The 18,856-nt window shown below is 41.9% G+C and overlaps 1 protein-coding gene across 1 annotated transcript; it reads right to left on the minus strand.

Moving 5' to 3' along the window:
* Positions 1 to 83: 83 nt before the first annotated feature.
* Positions 84 to 18,790, minus strand: LOC132383237 (transportin-3-like). The gene is made up of 6 exons (XM_059954158.1): positions 18,642 to 18,790; positions 11,341 to 11,497; positions 8,053 to 8,220; positions 4,936 to 5,048; positions 3,988 to 4,076; positions 84 to 2,345 (listed from the first exon to the last, which is right to left on the minus strand). The coding sequence occupies exons 1-5, from the start codon at positions 18,758 to 18,760 to the stop codon at positions 4,016 to 4,018; spliced, it is 618 nt and encodes a 205-aa protein (XP_059810141.1). The 5' UTR covers positions 18,761 to 18,790; the 3' UTR covers positions 84 to 2,345; positions 3,988 to 4,015.
* Positions 18,791 to 18,856: the final 66 nt, after the last annotated feature.

Raw genomic sequence — 18,856 nt, forward strand, 5'->3', positions numbered from 1 at the left:
CTGAGCAGAGGGGAATCTCCACTCCCCCATGCCAGTAAGAAACAAATTGTGTTAAAGATTAAAAAGGCATGGATACAAACATAGCAAGTGACATATTTTCAAAGTTTAATATAAAAAGTTCTGTACACTGGCACAAGTCTGACAAAACAATTCACATAATCTGACAGCATGACATATACTTAAATTAAAGAACAGTACACCAAAATCAATTCCTTTGATTTGTTAACTTTTTAAATTGCTGTAAAACTGAAAAAAATAGTTTTAAATTTATGCCAGTTATTAAAAACAATTCTTAAAACATGACACCAGCTTCACAGATTAGGTGCCATTTATGAGAGCCATCATACACCCGGCTGGTCTCTATAACTTCCACTGTGTACACTTACCGGTAGGTACTATAGCATCTAGACATGGAGATCCAAACTTAGCCAAAGTTTCTATAACTTCTGGTGCACTGCACTACCCATCCACATCCATCACCCAAAACAAGCACAGGATAGGGTACCTCATTCCCCTAAGAGCAAGGGGCCTAGCTCTCAAGTTACAACCATTACTTGGTGTGGCTGCAATGGGCAGTATATGGGAGACCAGTGCCATGTCACAGCTTTGGCTGCTGTATTGCTGGCATGGTACTACTCACTTCAATGTCGATGCTAATAGCTATGTATCTTTAGGTCTTCCAACAAACAGGAAGAGCTATACTTCCTGGTTTTCGTAAGAACATCTACAAACAAATGCAGGTCTGGGGCTTACCATATGCTTTATTCTGCTGATTGCCCACAGTAGTGCTATGCAGATCCTCCACTGGCATATTATAGGAGTTCCAGATTATAGGGACAGACCTGACAACTTCAAAATACTCCAGTCTTCAAAAAGCATTACTAATGCATTTAAAAAAACTTCCCCGTGCTCATTCAAGAGTAACCTCACTAACAGTGCATGTTCCCTCATGATCTCAAAGGCTCATATTCTGATTGATGCACCCACACTCCTAGCTTTCCCTCAACATCCATCACCTGAGAATAAGAGCTGGCTTTGATTTATGTTTAAAAATATAAAATTATTAGGTGCCTCTATGTCATAATCAATTCCTTTGCATGTCCTGTAGACCTGACAGATTGTAATAATTCTATTAAGAACATTACTTTCTTTTGTAATACAGGAAATTATTATTATTAGAGTGAAAGAGGGCACCAAGTTTCCTATAAATAAGCTATGAGACTGGTGTGTGTCCCTGAAATCTCACCAACTATATCTACTTTTGCAGTGTGAAGGTTGCGGTGAGACAGGGAGCAATCTCACCGGGACCTGGACAGGAGGAACAAAGCTGCCGTTGTTCAACCAGCAGAAAGGCCTCAATCTTTAAAATCAAAACAAGTTAATCACTCATACAGGGAAACGGCAGTTAGCTACCTTGCAGACTGAAATTCTACAAGTAGCAATTGAAATGAGAAATGCTTACATTTCAGTGGAACAGTGTCTCCTATTGGGATCCATTTTAATTTCTAATTCATGAATCCTCAACTGTGCAGTACTTCTGCCATACAGGACCATCTGTCTCATGTCCAAGAGTGTGTTCCAACACATGACCTCCTGACTCTAGGGAGTGCAGCTAAAGTCAGTCACATCTATCCTTGCTCTATTTGCTAGGCAGGGTTTGGTGAGTGATGTGCACACCCTGGGCCAGGAGTTTAATCAGATGATACATCTCTGATTAAAGGGCAGTCATGATCATTGATTTGCTGGCTACCAATCAAAACTAATATTGGTGCAAAATGGTCAACTTGAACAAATTCAAGGTGATAAACTAGTGCTAGTATTCACATTTTAGGTATAAAACAAATGGTATTTATATTTAAAATACATCCTCCTTGCTCGACACCACACTCCATATGCAGCTTGTCAGCAAGTGTTATGACACATTTGCACTTTGTTCCACATTGACTCAAGAGGTATCAGGAATTAACGCTTTAAACAGTTTCCATAATAACTGCCTGTCCTAAGGGCAGACCAACAAGAGGGAGTCCATCTCTGCTTTGGAAGTGATAATCACATTCCTGATGCCAAAATTAAAACAAGGTGCATTAGAACAAAACCGATCAATCAATCTGATGTACGACAAACAAGACCCCGCTTCTCCCACCCTCTTGCTGCTGAAGCCACAGTTGCTGGATCACATCTCCCTCTAACCTCACGTGTACCCTCCCCCCCCTCCCCATGCCAGCAGCAAGACCAGCCCTTCCGGTGGGAAAAGACCCCTGCTCCCTGGTAGCTTGTTGTCTTTCCAGGCATTTACTGAGCACCTGCCGTGATGTCTAGGAGCTGGAAAGGAATGTCGTACAAATCTAGGGATTGAAAGAAAAGTTCAATTTAGTTCTTTTTCACCAACTTTCATTCTCCCTCCACCCCCAAACTTATAGAGTGCACTGCAAAGAAGCATCTCAGTACAGGGTCTGTTGCAACCATGGTACTAAATCTGCCTGCACATGATTCATGTACCTCCATTCGCCAGTAACAGGAACACACAAAGACCGTGGGGTGAATGACCTGCAGTGTTCCATGTTCGATTTGGTCAATCTAGTATTAGCACTCCAGTTATGACCCAGCAGCCTGCACTTCCCTATTTTCCCATGTGGCACCGAATTTCACATTTCCACTAGCACACAGAGAGAAGTTTGTCCCAATTACTTATGGGGTTTATTAGTGACTACAATGCCTTTTTCTTCTTTACTCCTCTCCTGGAGGATTTTTTTGTGGGATAGGTAGCACATGACCCAAGCTGCTGCTGAGACTACTCAACCCAGGTTAGGTTCTTTCACCCTGGTTCCTTCCAGGGCCACTGCCAAAATCCTTTCTGGATATTGGATTATACCAGAAGTCTTTCAATATATAACCTTAAAGGAGCATACCTAGCCCAAGGTGAGTGTGTTTGTACTCCGACATTAACTGCTCAATAGTCAGACAGGAAGCTGGGAATTTACTGTAGTTAAAGCATCAATCCCAACCTTTTTTTTAATGCCATGAACCAATACCATTCAACTAGGGGTCCATAGATCCTAAGCTGGGAACCCCTGATGACCTGGGATTGCAAATCCAACTCTGTGAGTGGTCTCCATTGGATTTTGGAATACTACCTGAGTATTTTTTTAATTTTGCATGATTTTTTTTTTGTGATTTATAGTAATGCCACATACTTACTCTGCAATGACGCTACAAAACACCAAGTTTCATGTCATGTACAAAAGTGATAATAAATTGCAGATTGCAGGATTTTTGAGTCTTATGTTAGGTCTGTAGTTCCCTCCCTGCACTGCCTCTTGTACAAACAATGCAACCACAGCTATGGTAAGTTGCAGGAATAATTGCAGAGTATTTATGCATAGAATTGCAGAAAATTTATGGAGGTGATAATCAGAGCATCCACCATCTCCATAGCTACCCCTTTCAAATGGATGTAGATACAAATGGAATGTAGATCATTTAGGTTTTGGGAGTTAACAACCTTCTGTTTCAACAATTTCTGCTTTTAAAAGAGCATTCCATTCAACTCCACATTCTCACTAATCCTCTGTGTCTTTATGGCATGCGTTCAGTCAAGATCACTTTCAAAACAGTAGTGCCACAGTTGCCATGCCCAAACAGTAAGATTGCTTAAGGAATGATAGACTGCAGAAATTCCTGTTAAGTGTTTCTTTGGTGTTGTAAATTGCACAAAACACTTCAAAATGAGATTTAGGGCTGGAGAGGAAGAAACCCTTGTGATAACAGGGCTTCTCTGCAAGGAAATCTTTAAAAGCACTCACACAAGTATCCTTAGTAACTAAAGAAGTGCTCATTAGGCCAGGCAGAACCAGTTAGTATTTCAGGTTGGAGACCCTACACCATACCCTCTCCCTCCAGTTGCCGGCTGCCCTGTGGAATGTCATCAGCATTTTCTGTTTTTATTTCAGATTCTCAGCACCTGTAATTTCTTGATTTTTCACTTACGTAGCAAGTCTGTGGTTATGTCCTGACGTTATCTGTAGAAGCCAGAGAATTCCATTAAGGACCAACCTATCATTGCAGCATCTTCAGCACTGCAAGGCAAAGGGAAAAGGAAATTATGAGAAGTTTTACATTTCAAAATGCTGAAAACCACCCGAACAAAACACCCCTAGATCTAATGAAATGCCTTTCAAATGCTATGTTGGTTGACACCTGGAGAATGAAGCAAAAATAAAGGGCCAAATGGCCAGTTATTCTCCAGTTGAAGATACTGTTTGAAAGTGTCAAGCAAACAGGAGGCGCAAGGCAAGACAGATCCTGAATGTTGGGGATTGCTGACTGGTATTATTATAGACAAAATGTGGAATAAAGAGAGCAAACTGGCAGATCACGATCAGGGCATCAAAATGTCGTAGAGACAGGTAGAGGCAAAGTACAAAGACTTTTCAATCCAAGCAACAGAGGAATTCAGTGGGCAAACTGATGGAGTGAGATAAAGTTTGTGCTGGCTTGCTTCTGTGGTCTCACATTCTAGATACCATGATGAAAGATCTGAAATTTTAACTCAGAGTGAGAACGAGGAACATTTTATCAGCAAATGACTAATTGTCCAGACACCAGCAGTTCCATCGCTGACAGTATACAATGTCATCCGTGTCAGTTAGACAGAAAGATACCAGAAAATGCGTGCTCTTTCCTAAATCAGCCAATGCAGAACCAGCTTGAGACGATTCCAGATTGGGTATTGTCATTCTTCAGTATACAAGTATAACAGAGAACAAAATGAGTACTACTCCGGATCCAATGCAGCATACAAAACACACAATTGTAAGGAACACAATAAAAAAAACATTAAATATAAACACACAAGATTAGCTTATATACATGAAATGAATGTGTGTATATCAAGTGACGAGGTACAGGAATATCTAAGTGTAACGTTTGCCTTACCACATGACCTGTTTGTGGAACTCTGTGACTTGCTTTTCTGTCGCTGTGATAGCCCCGGCTGATAGTTCCTTTGGTAGACTCTTGAGAGCATCTTCCAGCCACCGACAGAATGTCTGATGTCAAAAATACAGAACAGACAAGCCACATTGTCGGTAGAAAAGCATAACCATGGAGTGGCATGAACAAATAGCATTTCAGATGTTAGCCATGGGTTTTAGCATTATCTGGCTGGATATTTTAGCACACACTCCTAGGATGCAGTTAGCAAGTGTGCAGTATTAAGTTGCTGCTGAACGTCCATCTGACACGAAATATACATTCCCAAATTGTTAACTGCCTGTTCATCTCACCTTACTGATGTAATCTAGCTGAGTGCAGACTCATGACAGTATCCAGAATTCAGACTGATTTGAGATGCAGAGCAAGGCAAATTAGACTCGTAACGTTCTCACTTAAGTACACTACACCTAAAAAGATTTCAGTTAATTCTTGCAGGACTCAACCATTTTCCAACAGAATAAGTGGCTTCATTTGTATCCAGAGCTTCTTGACCCGCATGAGCCTGTCTGCTTTCTCTATTGAGAGAGTGGCTGCTCTGGATCTCAACTTCATCGGCATACCTCAGCTCCACAACACTGAGTACGTTGATTTAACAAAGTTTTCTGACATCTACCATTGGAAACTAGTTCAGCTCATAAGTGACATCATCTGGGAGAAAGAAGTCAACACTGCCAGTGGGCCCATTTTTAAATGCAACTCCTGAACAATGAGTGTCAAGTGTAGAGTGCTCAATTTCAATCCCAGTCCCAGAGGCAAACTGTAGTCTGATTCACTTCCCCAAATGACTCCCTTGTGCAAAATCAAAAAAGGCAATAGGTAAAACAGGGGAAAAGCAAGAACTTAATATTTTATTTTACAGAATACTTCAGAACATTTCCATTAAAGGTTCCAATGAAAAAAAATTTCATTAGACAGAGACAGAATGGTAGATGTCAGAAATCCAAACAGTAACTGAATACTTAAATAAATAAATTCATTCACTTGCTGCTTATCTAAACTAGACTCGGGGCAATTGATGGTCTGGATGTGACAGAGATTTCCATTCCTGAAGGATGATAGTGAGCTAGGTGGGCTTTTAAAAGCACAGTCCAGTGTTTCACAACCAATTATTAAAACAATTACAAGGTACTTTGATTCTGCAGTTAGCATGGTGGGATTTACACTCATACCTCTGCATTAATAGTTTAATGTGTATATTACCCCAGTATACCAGCAACCAAGGATGATTTGCACCTCTTCCTCCAGTGAGACTGCCTTTACCTTTCAGAGGCCAGCCTCTGTATTCAGGTGTACCAGCTAGAACTGCTTTCACACACCTCCAGCGAAGAAGAATCAAGAGGAGCTGAGCCATTCAACAGTGAATTTTGCAAGGGTTCCGGGAGATTAGAGGGGGAATGAGCCAGGATAGATTTAAAAGCCTTATCCCATTCCGCACAAATGTAAAATTCATTCCTCCAAGATCTCTACAAACCACTTGGATTAATCCTTCTTTTGTGCTCCTTTTACTTCCCTCCACCCACATCAAAAAGATGGCTCATACTGACATATAGTGGGCCACTAGCTGCATGTGGCCCCCACCCACATTAAAGCACAAATAACAGTGATCGGGTCATCAGACTGAGCCTAGGAACCTGCACTAACAATATAGATCAGAATGGAGAGACTGGAACCTTGAGCAAAATTGAGCAGCATCACCGGATGGTCGACCTTTCTGGGCCTAGACACCGTATATTGATATACTGAGTGTAGAGGAAATATTGCCAGAATATAGAAATTAGATACAGCCTGCTAGGTTATAGGTAGAACCAGTAAGGAGGAGGGGAAGTGACAGGTAGATGGAGTCAGCTGAGTGATAGTGATGGGGAGTGCTCAGATAGATGTTTGTAGGTGTTCGCTGGTAACAGAAAAGGGAGGGAAAAAAAACTAATAGTCTGAAAAAAATGTACAGTAAGGTTCTTCAGAGAAGTAAATCCATCAGCTTTATCTGGCCTTTGGATAGATACAATTGTCCCTTCTGATTTAGTTGATTCTTAAATATCCAACTTGAATCACTCGAAATGCCAGTGACATCCAGATCCCAAAAAGTGAATGAATAAAAAAAAAGCAGGACATTCAACTATTTTACTTACATTCACTCACTTACACAGACGGGAGCATTAGGTTTGGATCAGGGATTGGGTGGAGTCCCGCCAAGGTCAGTTCTGGACACCATTATTAAGATCAGGAAATGCAGCACAGATCCAGCTGGTGCCCCGCTATAGCACAACCACATGAAGCATGTTGAAAAAGCGAGGATGAAAAAACGTCTACAATGGGATATAAACAGGTTAACTGAATGTAGTGTCAGAATGAATACGGAAAAAAATGAGATTATAAAGGAAGACTAAGTAGTTGGAAGAATGGATGGAACAAGTATATATTGACATGGTATTCTGGTATGATGATTACTGTGACAGAAGCAGTAAACTTAAAAGTAGAATTAAAGGGGACAATGCTACACTGGCCTTCAGTGCAAGGAATTGATGTTCTATGTGCACAGACTTCTGTTCTGCATTGTTTGGGAAGCATGCCCTTTGCACTGAGTTAGTGCCACTACACTTAGTGGCAACTTTATTAGGTACAGGAGGTATGTAATAAAGTGGCCACTGAGTGTAGATTTGCTAACTTCATTCCTTGACCGAAGGTAATGTCCTTCAGTAGAAATCAAGGGAGACTATCCTGAGAGAAAGTAGAAATTGAGAAAAGCCCCAGGGATGAGTCATCCATGAATTAAAATAGGGTTATTAATATTTGTAATGATTTGTTCCTGAGGGCTGTGCAAATTTAGTCAATGACTATATTCCATACTAAGGAAGGGGCTTTTGACAAACAGAAGCAAAGGACATTAGGAACTGGTGCAAAAGTGTAGAATCAGCCATATTCTTACTGGTAAGGAGCAAGATGCCAAATGACCTATTGCTACCATTGTTGCATATGCAGTACACTTATCCAAAAATAAAAAAATCACCAGACAAGGTCAGGAAATAAGGTATCACCCAGCTTCCATTCCCAGCTCACCTTCCGATCAAAAATGCGGAGTTCCCACAAAACATCGGCCACGTTTCCAAGCATGCTCGGCACAAGGTAGAAGCAGCAGGCCTGTACAAGCTGTGCAACCAACAATGCCCCACTCTCCCCCAGGAATCCGTGAACCAGGGTCTTTCGAAGCTCAAAGTCTTCCTTATGCTGAAAAGTAACAGGTGAAATTAGTCATCTGACTTGGACACTGAACACATTTTGAGGATCTCCTGATTTACAAGCACAGTATTATGGCATCTCAAGCAGAGCTCCGCAAATTCTGACTGCATTTCAGCCCCATACTGCTGATCAATGGTCATCCAGTATGGAGGGGGGCTCTCCTGGTCAGCCTACTTCTGGGCCTGGCCAGGCAGGTAATTTACTGGTCCAGGTGGCGGGCAGTCTTGGGCTCTGCCTGAGTTGGCTGCCTGCTGCTTTTCCATGGTTACATTCAGCCCGGGTGCCCCTGGAGATGGAGCATGCGGTCTCTACAGGCCCAGTGGGGGAGTTCTGAGAATGGTGGGCCCTTCAAGGGCTTGACTGTTTTGTAGATATAGCAATCTTATTTTAATTTTAAACTGTAAATAATTGTGTACACCACTGATTATTGTATGTTTTTGTGAGTGAATAAATTTTTGTACATCTGTAAAAATAATGTGGGACAGTGATATTGCTTACAGAGGTCAATGTCTTGCTTCATTGCTCGACAGTAACTTATAAAAGCCTTGGCTCTGCACAAAGTAGAGCAACCAGAGGAAGAGTCAGATTTATTTGTCACATGTACATAGAAACATACAGTGAAATGCAACATTTTCGCACTACATTTATAAAGTTTCTTAGAGAATGCTCCCTTAGCATTTCACAGCTAAAGGTTTATTATTGTAAGTAAAGGCAAAGGTAGCCAGTAATTGTATAGAACAAAATTCCAAACGTAAATAAATTACCACTGCAGCCAGTGTTAGGGTTGCCCTTGGGGCAAAAGCTGGTCGGGTCATGTGGGATCTCCAGTAAGGCCACAGTAAATGCTTATGCCCACATCTGCTAGATTTAACCAAAGGACGGCAGACTGCTTTCATAGTTCAATAGCTCAAAGCAAATCTATTATCTAAGTACATATGTCACCATATACAACCCTGTGATTCATTTTCCTGTGGGCATACTCAATAAATAACCATAATAAAGCAACATACACAAAACGCTGGAGGAACTCAACAGGTCAGGCAGCATCTATGGAAAAGAGTAAACAGTTGACGTTTCAGGACTGAGAAGGAAAGAGGAAGATGCCAGACTAAAATGGTGGGGGAGGGAGGAAAGAGGCTAGCTGGAAAGGTGATAAATGGAGCCAGGTAGGTTGTTATGGTCAAGGGCTAGAGAAGAAAGAACCTGATAGGAGAGTGGACAATAGGAGAAAAGGGAGGAGGAGACCCAAGGGGAAGTAAAAGGTCAGTTAGGAGTGGAGAAAGGGGCGTGAATGAATATTTTTACTGGAAGGAGACAGGATTCCATATAAAGCATTGCTCCTCACCCTAAGGGTGGCCTCATTCGGCACAAAGAGGCTACAGATTAACAAGTCGGAACAGGAATGGGAATTAAAATGTTTGGGCACCAGGATGTCCTGCTTGTGGTGGATGCAGTGGAGGTGCTCCACGAAGCAGTTCCCCATTTTACTACGGGTCTCACCAATATAGAGGTGGTCAGGAAGGTGGGTTGGGAGGAAGAGAGAGGCTCTGAGGATCCGAGAGTTGATTTGGGGGAGGGGGGTACGCTGAGAGACCCAGGATTGCAAAGTGGTGTTGGGAGAAGGGGAGATGGGGGGTCCAATGGTAGCATCTAAAGTCTTAACCAGGAGGTGCTGGCGGTCAAAGTTCAAGCTGGAGCCAGAGCCATAATAGAATCAATGAAAGACTGGTCTAACAGGGCAGACAACAAAGAAACTGCAAATACAAAAAGACAGAAGAAATAATAATAATTGAAAATTAATTAGGTCAGAGAACAACTCAACCCAACTAATAATAATATATAAGCAATAAATATTGTGAACCTGAAATGAAGAGCCCTTGAAGGTGAGTCCTTGGGTTGTGGGAATACATCAGTAAATGGGGCAACTGAAGTTATCCCCTTTGGTTCAAGAGCCTGATGGGTGAAGAGTAACAACTGTTCCTGAACCTGGTGGTGTGAGTCCTGAGGCTGCTGTACCTCTTTCCTCACGACAGCAGCAAGAAAGCAGCACTGACCTGGGTGATGAGGGTTCCTGATGATGGATGCTGCCTTCCTGCTGCAATGCTCTGCGGTGGGGAGGCATTACTGGTGCTAGACTGGGTACTTGTTTGTAGGATTTTCTGTTCAAAGGCATTGGTGTTTCCATACCAGTCTGTGATTCTCTCCACCACCCATCTGTAGAATTTTGTCAGTTTAGATGTCATGCCAAATCTTCACAAACTCCTAAGTAGAGGTGCTCCACACTTTCTTTGTAATTGCATTATGTGCTGGCCCTCTCCTCCTCTGAACCCCGGTGAGGACTGGCTCAGGGACTTCCAATTACCTCCTCCTTAAGTCAAAAATCAGTTCCTTGGTTTTGCTGACATTAAGAGGTTGGTGTTCTGGTGCCACTCAGCCAGACTTTCAATCTCCCTCCGATATGCTGATTCACCACCATCTCCGATTTAGCTTACAACAGTAGTGTTGTCAGCAAACTTGAATACAACATTGGAGCTTGTGCTTAGCCACACAGTCATAAGTGTAAACTGAGTACAGCAGGGGCTATGCACACAGCTTTGTAGTACACCTGTACTGATGGAGACTGGAGAAGACATTTGTTACAAATCTGAACTGATAGGGGTCTGCAAGTGAGGAAATTGAGGATCCAGTTGCATAAGGAGGTACTGAGGCCAAAGATTACCGATTAGTTCTGAGAAGATGATGGTGTTGAATGCTGAACTGTAGTCAATAAGGAACATCCTGATGTATGCATCTTTACTGTCCAGATTTTTCAGGGTTGAGTGGAAGAGCCAATAAAATGGCATCTGCTGTGGACCTGTTGTGCCGGCAGACAAACTGGAATGAATTCAAGTTGCCTTGCGTTCATGCTAGTACCATGCAGCACAATCAAGAGCCGTGTATTTCAGTGTTACTGGATAGTATGCACTATGGATGGATGGATGGATGGAGTTTGTTTATTGATCCATTGAAAGAGAATACAACAATCGAACCACACCAGCAAGGATAAAAACTGTTTGTAAAGTGAGTGGTGATTAGATATAGCAGACCGCGGTTGAAGTGCATACTCACCTCATTGACTGTCGCAACATGAACCAGATCCTGCAGGAATTTCATCACACTGGAGTTAGCATCACGATGGTTCAGTGTTGTTGCAGCCAACGCACAACGAATAATCAAAGACATGACTGGACTTTGGATTAAAACCACCGGGCTTCGCTGAATGAATCTGTAAAGAAAAGTGTTCATTTCAATGACTTCACCTCATTCTGCTCTCTGTTCCCAGACCAAGGACATTCAGCACTCTGTGGAACTGTGTTCCACTTCCAGATCATGTCATGTGGACCACTACTGAAAGATAATCAGAAATATTGTCTCTGGCTTCCACATCCTTTTTCACAAACCCTAGATGATTTTCCATTTTATTAGAGTAGGATTATTAGGCACAACCAGAGAGAATACTGGCGTGAGTGATTAACCACAATTTACTCCTCTATTTGGCTCAATATTATTCTGCAAAATGTATGACATACAGTACAAACTATCAGATGTACAGTCTATAAACATCAGCTCATTATTCCATTTTATTTGGACTACTTATTTCTGTGTCTTTGCAATTTATCACAAAATGACAAATTTCATAACATGCAAGTTAGTGATAATAAATCTGTTTCCGGTTTATACAATAGAAAATTAATCACCTATCGCCAACTTAAACCTATGGCTAAAATGAGACAATGCCAAGAACCTTAAAGCTTCAGAATTAAAGGAAATTTTTAAACTTGTTAAAACAGCTCAAATTGATGATACTTAACCATATGGGACAGAAATGTTCCAGCTTTGTGGGCACCTCATCACACCTGTAGACTGAAGAGGTTGACCCTACACGAAACAAGGCAACCAGCCAGGATTCACAGTGCTTATCCCAATGGGAAAACCTATTTCAACATTTGTGAACAGCATTGTTTTAGGCACATACACGTCGGTCGCATAGCACTTGTATAAAGTACAGTAAACTGTTTCATTTGTTATGGCACATAGCAATGCTTCATACTTGCATGAAATAATGCCAAGATACTATCTGCTCAAGCTCAAAACAGATTCCGGACCCAATAATGAATTTTCCAACTTCAGGCAACTTGCTTTTTCAATCCATATCAGAACTGGCCATTATTGCCTCTAACAACTTTGGCCAGTTTTTCCACTTTCTTTTTGTGCAGTAAGATTTTCTGTACATTATTTTATTATGCAGATGAAACATTATTCATGCTCCCAATAACTCGTTTCTTTCTTCTCTCACCTTCTTTGCTACTGAAAACCCCCTTTTACTTTCTCAGCACCAACTATTTCCCCACCCATCTCAAAATACTAAATAAAAGATTCAAGATAGTTAATTCTCATTCCTCATTACACGAGTGCAAAGGAGAACAAAGTGATTGTTACTCTGGCTCGATGCACCATAAAAAAATAAATAAATATAACTGCAATCTTATAAAACTCAACGTACAACAGTCGTGTATGTTTCTCTTTCCAGAAATGCCAAATGCTTGCAACATTATCTATCACTATTACAGATCATTGTTATATTGACTGTAGCATCTTTTCCCAAATGTAAACTAGCTGCCGCATTTCTAAGTGATCATAGTTCAAAATTAATGCTTTGAAGCCCTGGAAAAGATATTAAAAGGCATGACAGAAACATTGTTCTTTCTTCTTGAAGTGCAAATAGGAACAATTCATTATTTAAACCAGAGATCATCAGGAACAGATAAACTCAAGTGGCACAACTCTAGAGCCATAGAACCCTGCAGCACTTAAATCTAAACTATCTCGATTCTACCCTAGCGTTAGTCCGCTCTGTGATAAATGCAAGAGGGGCGTGGCCTCTCTCATCCATATGTACTGGTTCTGTCCTAGCTTGGAGAAATTCTGGAAAGATGTCTTCACTACGTTATCGTGTATTCTGGATCAGCACCTAGAACCAAACCCCTTAATTGCTCTGTTCGGTTTTTGGGGCGAGACAGAGATTAACCTGTCAGTTAGTCATGACGAAGGGTCTCGGCCTGAAACGTCAACTGTAATTCTTCCTATAAATGCTGCCTGGCCTGCTGCTTTCCACCAGCATTTTGTGTGTGTTACCCAGTCTTGGTGTCATCCGCAAATTTGCTGATTCATTGTGCCATATTAACATGCAGAATGTTGGTATAGATGGCTTTTTGATCCAGCACTGAACCATAGAGGGAAAGGGCTTGGTTCAAAACATTTTCCTAATGCTAGGTAAAACTGCAGACTTGCAACCTACCAAAACTTTCTGCATAGGAGATGCTATTTCAGATTAAGCAAAAGTTAAAAAAATACATATTTAATTGATTTACCGAGGGAATGCTCCATCATTTTCAGCTGATAAAATAAAACAGACCTGATCACTGACCCATAATCCCACAGAGGCCAACATCTGATAAATTCCCAGCAGCTTGCACTTGGGAACTACATTTATGGAATTTGTTATGACAGAAACGCCTTATGATTATTTTTGGAAGAAAAATATTATGAATAGAGATTGTTAAGTTGGTATTGCTGTAAACATGGAACGTGGGTGGAAAATTACCATTCCTTAGGATCCCCCCCCCCCCCCCCCCAGAAAACTGCAGCAAATCACCCGAAGGCACAGGATTCCAGAGCCAGGGAAGGAATTCACTTGCATACGTGACTGAGCGCACTAGAATTTTTAATCTCTTTCTGTTTACCAATGAATACATTGAAATGCAGGATGTTGAAAGAATTATGATTTGTTCTATGGAAAAGCTGTAATTGAACAACCCCTGCAGGAGCATTTATCTTATTTATTGATTCAGCTCAGAGGAGGCCTTTGAGCCACACCACCCCAGCAACGCCACAACCCCACAACCCCGATTAACCCGAGCCTAATCATGGGACAATTTACTATGACCAATTAACCTACCTGGTATGTCTTTGGACTGTGGGAGGAAACTGGAGCACCGAGGGAAAACCCAGCACTCCACAGGGAAGATGTATAAAGACTCCTTACAGAACGGTGCCAGAATTGAACTCTGAAGTGCCCAAAGCTGTAACAGTATCACACTAACTGCTACACTACCCCAGCCCCACTGTTGCCAGCAAAACATTAACATAGAAAGCAAAGCTTCATAGCTCCAGAAGGTGATCACCATCAGATACAAGACAATGTTCCAAAAACGTAGCTTTTTTCTTGCATCATATAATTGTGAACAGTTGGAAGTACATTAATTATTACACTATATACAACCCTGAGATGTGTCTGCTTACAGGGAGCCATAAAACAAAGAAACCCAAGAGAACTCAAGCACCCACTGTGCAGAAAAATAAACAAAAGCAGGCAAACAATAAAAGTAACTGAAGCTGATGAAAGCAATCCCAAAGCCACGAAGCAGGCATCACAACAGCTGATCCAGAAGCCACGGCTTCAGTTCAGCGAGGAGATGAGTAAACCTCGCGGAGCACACCAGCCAGTCGCTTGCCTCCGGCCTCAACACCCTGATCTTCTCCATCTGGCCAACTGCTTAAAATCAACCATACAGCATGTTGATTCTTGCACCTGGACCAAGGCCCTACCGCTTCCATACACTATCGGGCCCGGGGCCCACCTCCTTGTTTGGCCCATAGCCCGGCACTTAAATTGGTCAAACCTCCACTTGCTCGTCACTCTTGGACCAGGGCCCTGCTATCTCAACTCTGCCGCTTCAAATCACCTCCAAGTCTGCTCCAGCAGCTAAACATTGGCTCAGGCCCAGGCTCTGCCACCTCAAATCGGCCCATGCATGCCATGCTGTAACCATTCTGTGCCTTTGAGAGGATTGTAGGTCTCTGCACTCTTTACAGATCAATAAAGAGGCCTGGCTTTTCAAAACTCCTCTGGGGCTCAGGTAAAAGAGGATTGAGATCATAAAAAACTGCTGAAAATCCAGATAAATGTCAATCCGAAAAACATTAAGCCAGCGGTGCAAAGTGACTTAGGAGTCTTCGTGCAGGATTCCCTAAAATTAACTTGTTGGTTAGTCAGTGGTAAGGAAGGCAAGTGCAATGATAGCATTCATTTTGAGAAGACAAGAATATAAGAGCAAGGATATAATACTGGGGCTTTATAAGGCAGTGATCAGTTTTGGGTCCCTTACCTAAGAAGGGATGTGCTAGCATTAGAGGGTCCAGAGGAGACTCAGGAATAATCCCAGAAACTAATGGGTTTACGTGTGGGGAGCTTTTGATGGCTTTGGGCCTGTACTCACAGGAGTTTAGAAGAATGGAGGAGGACCTCGTTAAAACCTATTGAGTATTAAAAGCCTAGATACTGTGGATGTGGAGAGGAGGTTTCTGATAGTGGGGGACCCTAGGACTAGGACTAGAGAGCACAGCCTCAGAATACAGATGAACACAGATTCCTTAAACCAAGGGACAGTGAATCAGTGGAATTCAGTCACAGACAGCTGTGTCAGTCAGAAATCATTGTGTATATTTCAAGTGGAGGCTGATAGGTTCTTGATTATTAATGGCATCTAAGGTTACTAGAAGGCTGGAGAATGGGGTTGAGAGCTATAATAAATCACCCATGATGCAATGGCAGAGCCCAATGGCTGAAATCTGCTCCTATGCCTTTATGTCTTAAAAAGTGAAACAAAGAGGAAATTCTGGAAATATTCAGGTCAGATACGACCTGGTGACTGAAAATAAAGATTTCTATTTATGTTGATGATCTTTTTTGATATCCAAAACAAAGGTAGCACCTGTAACAGAGATTATAGATGGCGTCACCGAGCTGCCAAAGTTCTCAACAAGGGACAAGTTTCCTCAGTTACAAAGCTCAAAGTAAATTTACTGTCAAAAGTACATCTATGTTACCATACACAATCCTGAGATTCATTTTCTTGTTGGCATTCTCAATAAATCTACTAATCATAATAAAATCAATGAAAGACTGCACCAACTGGGCAACCATTGCGCAAACAACAACAAACTGGAGATACAAAAAGAAAAAAATAGTAATGATAATAAATAAACAATAAATAGAGAACATGAGATGAAGAGTCCATAGGTTGTGGGAACTGTCCATTGATGGGGCAAGTGAAGTTATCCCCTCTAGTTAAAGAGCCTGATGGTTGAGGGGTAATAACTGTTCCTGAATCCACAGGCTCCTGTACCTTCTTCCTGATGGCAGCAGCAAGAACAGAGCATGACATGGGTTGGGGGTGGGGTGGGGTGGGTGCCTGCTTTCTTGTGACAACCCTGTGTAGATGTGCTCATTGGTGGGGAGGGCTTTACCTGTGATCAACTGGGCAGCATCCACTACTTTTTGAAGGATTTTTCATTCAAGGGCATTGGTGTTTCCATACAGGCTATGATTCAGCCAGTCAATATATTATCCACTACACATCTATAAAATCTTCAAATCTTCATAAATTCCTAAGGAAGTAGAGGTGCTGCCATGCTTTCTTTGTAATTTCACTTGCGTGCTGGGCCCAGGACAGGAACTCATAAATGATAATACCAAGGAATTTAAAGTTGTTGACCGTCTTCACCTCCGATCCTCCAATGAAGACTAGCTCAAGGTCTTCCAGTTTCCTGCTCCTGAAGTCAATAACTAGCTCATTGGTCCTGCAGACACTGAGCAACGGATTGTCGTTGTGTCACACTTAACCAGATTTTTCAGTTGCCCTCATCTATGTTGAGTCATTATCACCTTTGACTTGGCCTACACAGTGGTATTGTCAGCAAACTTGAAAATGGCATTGGAACTGTGCTTAGCCACACAGTCTTAAGTGTAAAGCAAGTAGGGCAGTGGTGTAAGCACATAGCCTTGTGGTGCACTTGTGCTGATGATTGTTGTTGCTCATCTAAATTGACTGGATATGGCAAATGAAGAAATTGAGGATCCAGTTGCACAAGGAGGTGTTGAGGCCAAAGTCTTGAAGAGTATTGATTAGTTTTGAGAGGATGATAGTTTTGAATGTCCACCTATAGTCAATAAATAACGCCCTGCTGTATGCATCTTTGCTGTCCAGGTGTTCCAGGGTTGGAATATCATCAGTTGTGGACCTGGCATGTGGTAGGCAAATTAAAATGGATCCAAGTTGTTTCTCAGGCAGGAATTGATAAGTTTCATCACCAACCTCTCAGAACAAGTGCTACTGGATGACTGTCTTTGAAACAGACTACCACACACTTTCCAACATCATGAATTCAAAATCCTGAATCTCCTAATTACACTGTAAAAGACTGCAGCAGTTAAGTTTGGGTGATAAATGTCAGCCTGGCAACAACACACTTGTGAGAACTATTGAAAACTGAGGAACACACAGTAGCTGATCTTGCAGCCATTCTCCTCTCAGAAACCAGCAGCAACTTTATAAAACAATGGCATTTAGTCAGCAGTGAGGCATGATTCCTGTCCTCATGACCAGGTCTATATTCATGTCCATGGTGGCACTGAAGTTAGCTTCTATATTTCTTCGTGACATAGAGGCTGCCATTTTGGCTCACATAGCAATCACTTAGCACCAAATTTCTCTAATATATTTTCCCCTCATTCTCAATAACTTCCCTAGATTATATCCCTCACCAATATGAGGATGTCCACTGCTTATTTTCTTCTACCCAATAAGCCTGACCCGATAAGCTCCTATGATTTTTTTGCTCCAGATTCCACCATCTGTCTCGTCTCCAAGTAGAGATTTACAGTGACCAACTAACATACTAATTTTCATATCTTCGAGACTCTGGAGGAAACTGCAGCACATGGAGGAAACCCACACTGTCACAGGAAGAAAGTGTAAATTCTGTACAGGGAATATGAAAGAATTGAGCCTTGGTCAGTGAGCTGTGAGACAGTAGCTGTTAGTTGCTTCACACTGCATACACCCACTTCCAACTGAAGATGCCCATCACATTCAAGGCCACTACAAGGACCTCAGACCACCAGTCCTGAAACATGCTCAAGCACACATGAAGCTTTGCTGATTAGCATTACAGTTTCCTTTGCATTTAATGAGAAAATTGGCACAGTAGCATAGTGATCTGCACAATGCTTTACAATACCAGGGAAGCAGGTTCAATTCCCCACCATTGTCTGTCAGAAGTTTGTACATTCTCTCCATGGCTACGTGGGTTTCCTCTGGGTGCTCCGGTTTCCTCCCACAGTCCAATGACGCACCATTTGGTAGGTTATTTGCCCATGATTAGGCCAAGGTTAATTTGGCGCTGGCTGGGTGGCACGTTTTGAAGGCCTATTCTACACTGTATCTTGATAAATAAACAAACCACAATGTTCAAGTTGTGAAAAACTGGCAAAGACCAAATAACCCTTCAAGGGAAGTTTTCAATACCTTGTTGCCAATCGAAAAAGATCATCTACAGTGTCAGGATGATTCTGGAACCCTCTAGGTTGTTCTAGAAGATGGAATGTTGGTCCACAAAACGCCTGAAAGAAATCACAAGCAAACATTTTAAAAACATTTCAGTGGTGAGTGCTGTAATCATTTGGCTCACTGGAAACGCAGGCAAATGCTTGATAAATTATGTTTGATAAATAAGCTGCTGA

This window comes from Hypanus sabinus, chromosome 29, assembly GCF_030144855.1.
Source record: "Hypanus sabinus isolate sHypSab1 chromosome 29, sHypSab1.hap1, whole genome shotgun sequence".
Taxonomy (NCBI): domain Eukaryota; kingdom Metazoa; phylum Chordata; class Chondrichthyes; order Myliobatiformes; family Dasyatidae; genus Hypanus; species Hypanus sabinus.

What these genes read in the sequence shown, in the direction of transcription:
- LOC132383237 (XM_059954158.1), bottom strand. Translation starts at nt 18,760, where the DNA reads ATGTTTGCTTGTGATTTCTTTCAGGCGTTTTGTGGACCAACATTCCAT. An exon ending in CTTTTTCGATTGGCAACAAG is followed by an intron (nt 11,498 to 18,641) that starts GTATTGAAAACT and finishes TTTTCTTTACAG; the next exon opens with ATTCATTCAGCGAAGCCCGG. An exon ending in ATGTTGCGACAGTCAATGAG is followed by an intron (nt 8,221 to 11,340) that starts GTGAGTATGCAC and finishes GTTACTTTTCAG; the next exon opens with CATAAGGAAGACTTTGAGCT.